Here is a 13,391-nt window from a genome sequence, read left to right as displayed (position 1 = left end):
CCTGTCGTAAGGGGCGACTAAAATACCAGATTCAAGGGGTTGTGTAGCGCAACCCTTTCAGGTTGCCAGCGCAATATATAGCTTCTCCAAACCCAATTGTCAACCTCACCTGTCCGTGGCGATTCCTGTTTCATTAACAGCCGAGGCTCTGGCGACCCCGTACTCCTCATGGCTCTAGGGGGTGGGAGAGCGGGATGACCAAGAAGGTCGCATGTGGTCATAACAAATCGTTCGCGAGATGATCGGGTTTGGTACCGAAACGTACCGGATACATTGCTCTGTAAAAACTTTTTAACGCAATAAGTACCCCACACACCTTTTATGAACATGAACGAGTGCTGAGTTCTGAAATATTCGCAAGGGCAAATTACTTATTCTGAATTCTTCAAAACGTTCACGCACTGCTGTCAATTGAGCCCATTTCAAACAAAAAAGTACGAATAGCTTGTGAAATACATATGTATGTACATATATTAGCTGTTTTAAATTACTATTTAACGTATCATTTAAATTGTTGCGAAAAGCGAAGTAATAACAAAGATATTAGACAAAACAAAATACTCACGTTCACGTTCGCAAAGGGGTGTATGGAAGGATTTGGTAAAATAAAAATACATTCTTAAAAGGCTCAAATTTCATACATAGAGAGTATGTGAATGGGTTGCAATTTTCTATGGTGATAAGTCTTTTTACTATGGTAAGCATTTTTCCCAATAGTTAACGGCAAGAACACGAAATTATATACACCTCATGTCTTTCAAAAAGTTCCTTTCCAACGTACTTTGCCACTGATTGACACACGCCCATACAGGCTTGAAATGCCTTTATGTTACATATTTCTGGGCCACAAGAGCAAGCGTTAGAGTTCCTAAACCTTTATAACAGCTAACTTACTTATACGAATAGACATATGTTTTGCCTATAGCAAATGCTGGCCCATGGCTTGTTTTGCTTGCTTTAATTATATATATTTAGTGGAAAAAATCTATCAAAAAAAGTATTTGCATATGATAAAACTTTTTTTCTGGTAACTATATTTTTGAAAAAATAAATTTTGGTTGAAGCAAAATGCAAATGTTGCCTTCATAATATTTATTTAAAAGTTTTTTCATTACAAAAAATTTTGTGCTCCTGATACCTATAAAAAAAAATTTAATATAAACAGGTAAATATCGTGACAAAAATATGGTTGACCATCATCAAGCATGCCAATATGGAAAATACAGTATGCTGCATATTGTTACCATGCAGAATATGTATTAGGAGCGCAAAATTTCTAGAAAGTGATTGTGAAAAAATTTCAAATGAAGTATTCGGTTAATGGTAACCGATTATGTGCCAAAAATCGACTAGTCGCAGCAAAGCGAGTAGTCGGTTAATCGCTGCTAGACGGTTAGCCGAATATCTATATTCGGTTAAAACCCGTGCAAACGGTTACAACCGGTTAGTCGGTTAACCGACTAGTCGAATATGTCGACTTTTTTCAAGAGCCCTAGTACCTAGCCTTTTGTAGCAATATAGGAGTATTACATATATGCGTTTTTTTAGGTAAGTAAGCCGTCAATTGTCTCGCTCTAAATTCTTTGTTCTGTCATTCGGCCATCTGAAAAATTTTCACCAATGTTGTCTCCGAAAAAGTGTTGTTTTTTGCATTTTTTAGAAGTAGAACATGGTAGTTTTAGTACATTTTTCACATAAACCAGAGAATGCTTATCCAAAGCGCGGATCAGAGGACATTTACGGTTCGGAATTGTGACACATCATTTAGGTAAGACTCCAAGTACCAGTCTTCATACGAGGAATCAACAAACGAAAAACCGAAATATCCAACACGCAATATGTTTGCGAGGTTGAGTGCTACGTAATTTAAAAAAAAATAATAAACATTTTTTAGAAGCGATTTAAAACACAATACATGTCTCAACACTTCAAAAAAAGCAAACGCTAATTATACGAAATCGCAAAAAGGAAACAATTCGTTTGACAACTTCAATTTTAAACACTTTTGTGCAGGAGAAAGTTAATTTGTAATTTCTCTCCGACGTTGAGCTGGCTTTCAATTTGCAGAGTAGTAACATATCTCTTTTAGCCAGTTAGAAAAAAAAAAAACTTCCATTCTAACCCATTTGGCTACTGATTTTTAATTTTCAATTTAATTACAGAGATTCATCATTTGGGTATCTTTGGTGTTGGCTTCCATAAGTAAGGCTGTGCTTAACTAGTACTTTCATATTGTTGATGCTTCCATTATATATGTATGTTTAATTTGTTCCAAAAAAATTTGAAACAGGTCTTTGTTAAAACAAACTATTTGTATTCACGTCATATCGCCTGTGTATCGAGAAGATTAAAGACTTTCGAGAAATGTTTTTGTACTTCCTGCATCAAGAATACCAAAACTGTCGTATTACTACTTATTTATGTGAAAACTTCGCTAAAACAATGGTTACAAAAAATTTTAACTCACTGTTGTTGTTTAGCACTAAAAATCAGATCACTAAGATAAGAGGAATATTACAGTTATGGATTGTAATTTAGAATATATGAATCCGGCTCGATTGCATCAGCATCATCTGGTTCTAAGCCGACTGCCGCGAGACTATTATATCCCCTGATATATTTTAGTTAATAATAACTTGGTAACAGTAGTAATACATCATGAATTTAACTGTCGAGCTTTTGGAGGATATTCCGATCAAATTTGTGTGATATATTAGAAGGACATATATTTTACTTAAACTTAACGACAAATCAACAGAGCAAATGGAAATAACAATCGATTTTTAGGGATGGAAACACATTTAAAAGTATTACGACCACTTCCAAGTGTGTTCAAGCAAATAATGGATAACACCTCTCCCTTTTATATCCGGTTTTTCGATGAAAGCTTCAACTGCAGTTGAAGTTGAGATCAGTTTACTTTAGATGCATTATTGAATTTTATTGCTCATCACTGTTTAAGTTTTTTATTTTTATTCGATGCCCAAGGTAATATAAGCTCGCACTGGTCCTGTGTATCCTCTTTTGCATTGGCGTTAGGCGATATGCGGGAAAAAACAGTTTATGCAAGGGCTTTCGTATACCTATACGACACTACTTTGCTTTCGTGTATTTTTTCTTATATTTTATCTTAAATTTTTTGTCGCACTTCCTCCTAATACGGCTTCAGTACTGGTGTAAGTGTGTGAACTATATTTCAAAACACTAACGAAATACAAGGAAAATACAATCTAGTTTATTAAAAACAAACGAGCCAGTTTGTATTTCGATATGTTTTTTTGACATTCGGCCGTTTTTCATTATTTTTTTCTGACACATGAAAGTTTTGTTTTTAGTTTGAAAATTTGGTGCATAAAAACACAATTAAAATCAACTTTCTTGTGAAAAATGTGAACCATTAGAGACCGAAATAATTTTCGCGTGTTATTTGCATTGTTTTTATTGTTAAAAGTGTTAATGTAAAAATAAAATGTAAAACATAAATAAAAACGTCAAACTCACTAATTTTGGGGGAATAGTGGTCTCGCTTTTCCATGATAGGAATTGTTTTTTGAAGTTCCGATAAAGTTTCGTCAGTTTTTTTAGCTTGGAATCCAAGCAAAAATAAAGTAGTGTCATATGTATATGCTGTAGCAAGGTATTTCCCTGCAAAAACGCTCCACGTCATTTTACTAGTCATTTTACGGTCATTGTGACTTTCTGCAGCGGTTATATTCATAGTCACGTTTGCATGGGCGTGATTAACTTTTGTGACCAAATTTTCCGTTTCGTTCCTATTAATGTGATCGTGCATTCCGCTCCCACTTATAGGATGTGAGCATAGCACTGTGCTACTCACACAAGTCACAATGCTCGTCAAATGGCGGTCATTTTTTCGTCATTTCACTCTACATTTTCGAGCCATTTGACAATCAATTTTACTGCGGTTTTACCATTTATATAACCGCCATATAACGTGAATTTTACCTGCAGATTTACTTTACCTGGAGCAGCCATATGAATAAAATATGAACCAAAAAAATTGAATTTTCAATATTTATTATTTTCAATATTATTATATATGTACATGAAATTGGAACTTATATTAATCCAGTTCATATAAAACAGAAGAACTTTAATAATAAATAAACTCGCTTAATTGGTTTTTGTTTTCCAATGTCTTCTAAGCGAGCAAAATATAATATTAAGCTTTAGAAAAAACTCCAATTATTTGAATAATCTACAACTTAAAGCTTAGTAGAAATCCAGATTAGGTTTACTCTTTTTTCAGATCATGAATATTCAAAGGTGTCGTAGAATCCGATTGCTGTCGTAATTGATGAATTTAAAAATGTACGACTAGTAATTGAGTCAGACTTATTATTGTTCTAAATCTAATCATTCAAGCAATAATTCTGCAACCCTTAGCAGGAGTATTGATTGGTTTCAAATCTAATTCCGACAGCAATCGTATTACGACATCCCTTATTATATATGCACATGAAATTGCAACTTAAATTAATACAGTTGATATAAAGAAAAGTAATTATTTTAATAGTAAACAAACTCGCCTTATTGGTTTTTGTTTTCCAATTGAAATCTTTTCCAAGCGAACAGAAAATAATTTTGAGCTTTAGAAAAAACTCCAATTATTTGAATCAATTTAAATCTACAACTAAAAGCTAATTAGAAATTCAGATTAGATTTACTCTTTTTTTTCAGATCAAGAATATTCAAAGGTGTCGTGGAATCTGATTGCTGTCGTAATTGATGAACTTAAAAATGTACGACTAGTAATTGAGTCAGACTTATTATTGTTCTAAATCTAATCATTCAAGCAATAATTCTGCAACCCATAGCAGGAGTATTGATTGGTTTCAAATCTAATTCCGTCAGCAATCGTATCACATCCCTTATTTTATATGTACGTGATATTGCAACTTAAATTAATACAATTGATATAAAGAAAAGTAAGTACTTTAATAATAACATAAACTCTCTTAATTGGTTTTTGTTTTCCAATTGAAATCTTTTCTAAGCGAGTAGAAAATAATTTTAAGCTTTAGAAAAAACTCCAATTATTTGAATAATCTACAACTGAAAGCTTAGTAGAAATTCAGATTAGGTATACTCTTTTTTCAGATCAAGAATATTCAGAGGTGTCGTAGAATCCGATTGCTGTCGTAATTGATGAATTTAAAAATGTACGACTTGTAATTAAGTCAGACTTATTATTGTTCTAAATCTAATTATTCAAGCAATAATTCTACAACCCTTAGCAGGAGTATTGATTGGTTTCAAATCTAATTCCGACATCAATCGTATCACATCCCTTATTATATATGTACGTGATATTGCAACTTAAATTAATACTGTTGATATAAAGAAAAGTAAATACTTTAATAATAAATAAACTCTCTTAATTGGTTTTTGTTTTCCAATTGAAATCTTTTCCTGTGCAAGCACATCGCTAACCTGTGTTGGCAAAAGATATGATTATACTGTCTTCGATAGATAGTCGGACGAGCCGTTACTCGGCGAAGTAGAGATGACCGTTGTGTCGGTGGCAGCTGTTCAACAGCAGTTTCTAACTTTACACCATCCGTACAGTGTGATGAATGCTTCACTGCCTTTTCCAATTGCTTGGCGCCAGCGATTTTTGCTGTTTGTAAAGCTTTAGCTGTAATGCAAATATATAGATGGGTTAAAGTGGTTTTCGTATGTTATTCAACAACTCACCCTATACCATCATCACAGCCTCCTCATCGATTTTGAATATGTGTACTGTTTCAGTATTCAGACCCAGTTCGTTTGATGCAATATTTTCGATTTGATGAATATGTATACTATCCGTTAGGCAGACAATTAGGTGCGTTCGATTCATTCATATACTGTGGGTATTTGAGCCGTAGACGCAATTGATATATTGTAACATTTGTAAACAGTTGGGTTTTTCTGCTGTCACCATCACCACTAGAGAGCTATTGAAGAAACGCTCGACCAAGATATGTTGCGATTTACGCGCATAGATTTTTTCCACCTTGTCAGTTATTGATGGAGAAAATGCGAAAGCCATATTTACCATCCAATACGGAAATGGAACTGTGGAGGAAGAAACATTTTATAAAATTTAATAAAATCAATAAATGATAGTTGTGTTAAAATGGGGTAAAGTATCGTATGTTAAAGTATAGCGAAGTTTGAATAGGTCTCATTCTTCATTCTTAGAAACATGTACGAAGGTACCTCGTAAGATATTAAAAATCCTCAACGCTTTTTTGCAATAACTTAAAAAAAACTCATATTCATCAAATTTCTGTTTAACTTCTACATATCAATAGCTACGTTTACCACCAGAAGGAGTCACTATTGCTTCTACACCTATGCTATTGTTTCCTACACCGATGAGCTTTGTAATAAAATAAACAGCTATCTCCCCAATCTCTCCAGTTTTGTCGCCTCGCGAAACCTGATATTGCAACCAACCAAATCATCGGTGATCCTTTTTAAAACATGGCCGCGCCAAATGTCGACCATATGACATTACCCTACCGACTGTCTTACACCTTAAAATTTTGGGTGTGACTTTCATCAGGATCTACATTTTGGTGAGCACGCAGCCGCAATTGTTCCGAGAAATCAGAGCCGTATCAAAATCCTCAAATCCCTCGCTGGCAGTACCTGGGGAAAGGATAAAGAAACGCTCATGACTACACACAAAGCAATTAGCCAGCCGATTAAGTGCTATGCGTCACCCATATGGTCGCCAAGCCTAAAAATTACCCACTGGAAGAAGCTACAGGCCTGCCAAAATACTGCTCTCAGAATTGCCACGGGCTGTCTTCTTATGTCCCCAGAACACCATCTGCATAATGAGGCGAGAATACTCCCCATCAGGGAGAGAAATGAGATGCTGACCAAACAGTTCCTGTTGAATACCCAGAAACCTGAGCATCCCAACAGACATCTGATTGGTCAACCAGCACCGCCTAGGGGCCTAAGGAGTTATCTCCGTAAGCATTTTGAGGAAATACGGCTCCTGAGAACCCAGCCGTATGAAGCGAAAAAACACAAGCAGGTCCTTGGTGAACTCCATAAACAAGCGTCGGACCTTTATGCTAGGAATTGCCCGGTGAATCCAGTACTCAAAGAAAAGTATGCAAACCTCGCGGAAGAGGAACGCATACTCCCCAGAGAAAAGCGAGTCACTCTAGCTCAACTTCGTTCTGGATACTGTAACAGGTTAAACTCTTACCTATCCAGAATCAACCCCGGCATACAAAATGTATGCCCGCTTTCAATGTGTCCCCACATGGCACCAACCATCTCTTTAATTGTAATGTGGAACCAACGCCTCTAACACCCCTTTCATTATGGTCCCCCCTGTCGAAACAGCAAGTTTCCTTGGACTCCCGTTAGAGGATATTGATGATAATTTCTGATCGGTCGCACCTATTGGATGGGGCGAAGCACTGCTACAATAACAACGTGTGAAAGATGGTTGCATCATTCGTTTGTTGCTCCCTGTTGCTTTGCTTATATTTTTTTTCTCAATTTTAAACAAATTCGCAACAATAACTAAACTTTTAATTTGTTAACAAAAATAGAAATGCGCAACAAAATTTCAATTGGCAAATCAGCTGACTTCGAAGATTCGAAATTCCTATTCCCCAATTATTGTTCTCTCTAGGAGAAAAGAATTGGAGGAATTTTTCTGCGGTGCTATTAAGGCAATGACCTTTGACCTCGAGTAATTTTTTTTAGCTCGAATAGGATAGATGGGGACTTTTAATTTTAATATTTTTATGGTAAACTAGAGGTCCTCACTAAAATTTGGATTTGTAGTAATTTTTGTTATTTTAATTGTCTAAATTAGCCGTTCTAATATTAAAATCGCCACTCTCAATAAAAATCAAAAAACAAGTATGAAAAAGTTGTTAACGTTACAGTGCTTATGGATTCATTTTAAGAGTGCATTAAAAGAAAAAAGTTTTGTTAAAAAGGAAAGGAAAGGAAAGGTCGGTAAAAATGAGACTTACCATATATTCATATCGGCTGCTGAGTGGAATATCACCAAATCTCGGCTGCCATTCCAAAAACTTCCTTTCTCAGAATTCGTTTGAAGAACGCCCTATCTTAGAATTTGTTTCATAAACACTCTAGCTATTGTCAAAATGTGTTGTATTTGAGCTCAGATCGGTCATTTTTGAAGCCAAATCTGAGTTAGGGCATTCTTCAACCGAATTCTGTGATAGGGCTTTTCTAATATACGGGGTTATTCAAATATTTTCTGAGAAAGGTGCTTTTCGAAACGGCACCCGAGACCGGGTGATATTGTTGAGCAGTGTTTCGCCCCACCTAACTGCTACAACAACAACCGGGTGATAATCCAATCAGCAGGCGATATGGATATAAGCTTTCATTTAGTTGTCCCATTTTTACTGAGCTTTTGTTTTTGTGCCTTTCGTTTTACGGATATGTTTAGATATAAGTTTTTTTATTAACTTTTAAAATAAATCCATTTTTAACTGCCGCCCGTTCAAACTCTGAACCCTATTGTATATTCTTACGATTTCAATGAGAATGATTTCCCACACTCTGAGCACGAGTATGGTCGCTCGCCGGTATGCATACGTATATGTCGCTTTTGCTTAGATGAAGTTGTAAAATCTGTGAATTAACGATCAGTAAAATGAATATCATTTACAATCACAGTCTTATAAACCTTTACCCTTGTTGCAGAAATTGCACGTATATTTTCGTTTGGGTTTTGGCGGCTGCTGAATTTTAGTGGCCAAATTTTGCTTTAATTTAGCCTCCTCCTCCTTTAAGGCTGTCATATTTCGCTCCCGCGTTTCTGGATCTTCGTCTTTGTGCGTAGTTAAATGCGTACGTAACTTCGTAAAGTGAGGAAAAGTTGATGGGCAAAACTCACATCTATGAATATTTTTGCCCAGATGTGTACGTAAGTAAATGCGACAGCACTGGATCGCTTACAGCAAAGGTGCATTCGCAGTATTCGCATTTGTATGGTTTTCCACCGGTATGAGTACGTATATGACGGCGTAGATTTAGAGTGTAGGTAAAGCCTTTTTTTTTAAAGCTTGTTGTCGCTGAAGTTTCACTGCCTTTTTGAGCGCTTTGAAAGCTTATGTGTGATGATGCATCATCACCACCCAAAGAACTATTAGACTGATCTTCGCAATTTTCCTCTAGTATAGTAGATGGTCTGAGAAGTTTCACCATTTTCAAAGGTGAAGTTTGTAAAGTGGTATCGCCCACTATTGTGGAGTCCCACATTTTAGATGGCGCTTCAATATCTTCTAGTAGTGTTACATCAATACTTTTTAAAGGAGTTTCATTATCCAATTGATGCTGCTCCTGTACGCATAAGTCATGCAATAGACGTTGCAGTGATTGTGCTTCTTCATCTATTTCTTGTAGTTCTAAGATTATATTATTAAATTTATACCACGCAATCTTATCAACTTTCAATATGTTGTATATTCACTTACCTTGTTTACAAGGGATTTTAAAATAGTTTCCATCGGCGCTGCGCTTTTTAGCATCTTCTTTAACCATATCCTTGTTCTCGCTATGTATGTACTTAAATAGTGTGCTGTTAGGATCGGATGCTGTTTTATCACACATTTTTTCCAAAGCCATAAAACTTTCATCAGACGTACGTTGCTGTTGGCATTCAAATATAGTTTCGTCACAAGATGCCTTAGTTGAAAAATTATAAGGAATCCTCTTTATAGTGTTTGCATGGTTGGATTTATTTTCATCCTCCATTTCAAATAGTTTGTTCATTGCATTTCCGCTAACAGCAACGTTACTTTCGTGTTGATCCACATCCTCTACATCCAAGCTAAAGCGTTGGCAAGATACCGGCTCTTTAGCAGGCGTTGTAGCCTTTCTAAATGTGTTCGTGAATCGAGAAAAAAATGTTGAAGATATTGTTTGTATTAATTTTTAATAATAGGTATATATTACCATGCTAAAGTGATTTATCTTTTTAAAAGTAAAGTAATAAAGTTATACAAGCTAGTAGCTACTTTTTAGTCAAAGATTTGGAAAAATTTCGAATTCTTATATAGTAAGCCAATTTACTCTACACTATTTAAAACATCCATCTCCATGCTCACTCGAATGGCTCATCATAAACAAGCATGCAATTTTAATGATATATTTATAAGCATTTACCGTTGCATGACAAGTAATTTCTTGACTTTTGCACGCCAAGCTTTATTTGCTTGAAATTTTTCCAATCCAGGCATTTGTATTCAGGAAAATTGAAAAAGAGCAACAAACATCCAAGTTATATTTTATTGAACCACAGCAGACAAGGCGCGGTAATCTTCCAGGGTTTTCGTTACGAAATATCTTTTCCAGATAAGCTTATACCACTTGAGCACGCTACGTTGTGTTATTATTTTATCCAATAGTTTCTTAATGGTTGCCCCATCATTTGAAATTGTGGCCTTACCACTGGAATCAACAATATGCTTGTCCATATTACGTGAACCCAATGTAGTGCGTACAGCGTCCACAATTGAATGCGAGGTATTGATGTTGGATATGATGAATATTTTTTACATAAAAACTCATGTACCCAATACAAGTTCAGGCATACCGCCGATAACACACCTTTTAAACGACGTTGTGTCCAAATCACTTAGCGGTTTTTCTTCTATGATTTGTAGCAATTCTTCAACAAACGTTGGATCATGTATGGGATGCGACCAAAGTGGACCGCCCATCTATATTTGGGAATATAAGAAACAATTTGGTGTGAACAATTGGTGCCAGTTAACCCTCTGAAAAAGCGACTGACGCGCCTTTTTGAACGGACATAACCGTTTAAACGGTTAAGCACCAATTAAGTAAGAACGAAAAAATTTGATTTATTCGAGTTTAAATACTTAAGTGGGATAGCTGAAACTTACATGATGTTTATCACCGCAATGCGCACAATTTGTATTAACATTTGGTCCAGTTGGTATACCGAATTTTTCTTCCGCATTGCCTTTATCTGAGATCTTGCTTTTTACAATACCCATAGGCTGTAGCGTATAGGTATCACAACCAGTGCATTGAAATACCATTCATTGTTTGCTGTGTTCATAATATAAAGATATGGTAAGTAATTGGATTGTGGTAAAAGGCCAAAATGCTGTATACCAACCTCATGCTATATTTACACTTCGCTTGACTACTATGCATACGCACAAATACGCGTATATAAAAATTGGCAGAAATGCTCAAAAGTGGCTCAATATATTTTCCATAACGATTAGAGTGCGTTTCAATACAATGCAATAGTATACGCAATCCCATCTCATGGCAGCATTTCATACGCAAAGGCACAGAACTATATTTGGCATTGCAGGCTTCAGGCGTATTGCCTGCCAGCACAGCCATATCATTCGCAGTTACAAGTAATGAACCCCCACTCGTCAGTGATTGTATAGCGCCATCCAGAAATCGATTCGGACAACATTAAGGATCTAGGTCTATAACATCGAAACGCTTCTCATATGAAGTTGAAAGGTACATGAGAGTCCTATTGCGAATTTTATTATTGATTATTACAGTTAAATCACTAGCTATTGATTCGTATATCAAACCTACATTGCATCCCCTTCGCTTGGCACAATTAAATGTTCCACTCCATTGTGTCGCATATTTACGCTAATGGAATCTACTGCCACCTTAGATAGATCATTTGCAACAATTTCACGCACGCCTGCTACTTCTTTTGCATAACTTATGCTACGTAAACCTGTTGCAGCAAGCGCTTCCAATATTCGCAGTCCATCATCGTATTTTACACCACCAGCCGTGTATGGTTTCTTGTCATTAGCATTGTTTCTTTCCTTTGTATTTTGCGGATTTTTATGCGCCGCCGCTTCCCGCTCTCTTATCAACCGCTTTGAGTATACATTAAGTACTGAAATACTTAAATCACGATTAAATTCTTGTACTGGATTGTAGAATACGGCCCCGCCGGCAATAATTTCTGTAGTGCTTTCTTTGATCAAACGTTCGGGTGCTTTGTCGTTCGTAGCGATCTGTTAATTCATAAAATTTAGGGCGATTTTGTTAATAACACGAAACATATATTTACCTTATTTTCAGATATTTCCTCAACTTCCATTTTGGCTTTAAACTGCTGTGCATCCAAGTTTTTGTTATCAGCTGTTCGGTGGTGGCATACGCTGGCTGCTGCTTTCGTTGAACAGTGAATCGTGGAAACTGTTTCAACAGAGGAAATATTTAAGCATTAAAGATGCACAACACTGTTTTTTTATAAATCAACGATGATAGCCAGCCTTGGGAGGTTGTTGCTGCTGCTATCGTGGCCTTGCATTACCCGGTTGCTGTTGTGGTATATACCTTGGTATAACTGGATGTGGCGTCATTGCCACACCTGGTCCAGTTGATGCGGACCACGAACAACAACCACCACGACCTACACTGTTTGGATTCACTTTGCTGCTGCAAACACACCTCCGTCACAATAATTAATGGAGACCATGGAGGGGTATCTCAACAAGAGAGGCGATTTTATTGCACACATAGCCGTTTTTTTACACCGAATTTTCTAATCTTTTTTTTTTTTTCAATTTTGGGATAATAAATCTTAATGGTAACAAGAATTTTTTTCTTGTATGTATGTGGAAATCAAAATTTACTATTCTGCATTAGAATTGCTCACGATTATTTATACTATGCTATTACATATTTCACTTTCTTTCTTTATAAACATGCAGACATTGATATGAGTTTTTTTTGCTAAAACACACTTTAGTAGACCAAAAAATATTAATTTCTGCAAAATGTAAATCACACAAATTGAAAAAATTTTCCACTTTTCTGCAGAATTAGAAATGGCGGATTTTTCGCACGCAAAAATGACGTATTTTGCTATCCCTTTGAAAATAATAGGTGCGAGAGAGCACGATACATTGTGGGAAAGCAAAATTTGTCAGCATGCTATTTCATTTGCAAAATTTTTCATTCCAAATAGTCACCCCTGTCAAAAATTCGTGTGGCTGTGTGCGTTTTTGGTCACTCGATTTTTGCAGGGGCGTTTTTGGTCACTCGATTTTTGCAGGGTTATTTTTCTAGACCTTTTTTTTTCAATGCGAATAAAAACGTCACCCTCTTCTGATCGTTTAAAATACAACCCTACCATTTCAAATAGCGTACATCTTCTGTCTTTTTTTATTTACTTCAGATAGCCGAATGACAGAACAAAGAAGAATTTAGAGCGAGAGAATCATGGTTCAATTATATGATTGGCTCATTTCATCAGCTGATTTTATTTATTTCATTGCATGGCCGAAGAGATTGTCAAAAGGAGATGGCAAACTCAAAATTAAACCAACACATTGGCAACATTTTCT

The 13,391-nt window shown here is 35.9% G+C and overlaps 1 protein-coding gene across 3 annotated transcripts; it reads right to left on the bottom strand.

The window, feature by feature from the left end:
- Positions 1–4,021: 4,021 nt before the first annotated feature.
- Positions 4,022–12,892, bottom strand: LOC137239415 (zinc finger protein 10-like). Of its 3 annotated transcripts, XM_067764704.1 has the most exons (9): positions 11,614–11,754; positions 11,168–11,545; positions 10,929–11,097; positions 10,630–10,742; positions 9,495–9,898; positions 8,711–9,425; positions 8,550–8,649; positions 5,719–6,081; positions 4,022–5,659 (listed from the first exon to the last, which is right to left on the bottom strand). In XM_067764704.1, exons 3-6 carry the CDS (start codon positions 11,085–11,087, stop codon positions 8,917–8,919), a joined length of 1,185 nt encoding a protein of 394 aa, XP_067620805.1. In that variant the 5' UTR covers positions 11,088–11,097; positions 11,168–11,545; positions 11,614–11,754; the 3' UTR covers positions 4,022–5,659; positions 5,719–6,081; positions 8,550–8,649; positions 8,711–8,916. The 3 variants fall into 3 exon arrangements, with proteins under 3 accessions (XP_067620805.1, XP_067620803.1, XP_067620804.1); XM_067764702.1 differs by lacking the exons at positions 10,630–10,742; positions 10,929–11,097; positions 11,168–11,545 and adding an exon at positions 12,110–12,892 and having other exon boundaries at positions 11,614–12,053; XM_067764703.1 differs by lacking the exons at positions 8,550–8,649; positions 10,630–10,742; positions 10,929–11,097; positions 11,168–11,545 and adding an exon at positions 12,110–12,892 and having other exon boundaries at positions 11,614–12,053.
- Positions 12,893–13,391: the final 499 nt, after the last annotated feature.

Source organism: Eurosta solidaginis, chromosome 2, assembly GCF_040869045.1.
Source record: "Eurosta solidaginis isolate ZX-2024a chromosome 2, ASM4086904v1, whole genome shotgun sequence".
NCBI lineage: Eukaryota > Metazoa > Arthropoda > Insecta > Diptera > Tephritidae > Eurosta > Eurosta solidaginis.
The sequence above is the reverse complement of the archived record's forward strand: the minus strand, read 5'-3'. Positions and strand labels throughout refer to the sequence as shown.

Bases quoted from the DNA above. Each gene is read 5' to 3' on its own strand.
- LOC137239415 (XM_067764702.1), bottom strand. From the start codon at position 12,139: ATGGAAGTTGAGGAAATATCTGAAAATAAG. The intron at 12,054-12,109 runs GTAAATATATGT...ATGAATTAACAG, and splicing joins AGGAAATATCTGAAAATAAG to ATCGCTACGAACGACAAAGC. The intron at 9,426-9,494 runs GTAAGTGAATAT...ATATAATCTTAG, and splicing joins TAAAATCCCTTGTAAACAAG to AACTACAAGAAATAGATGAA.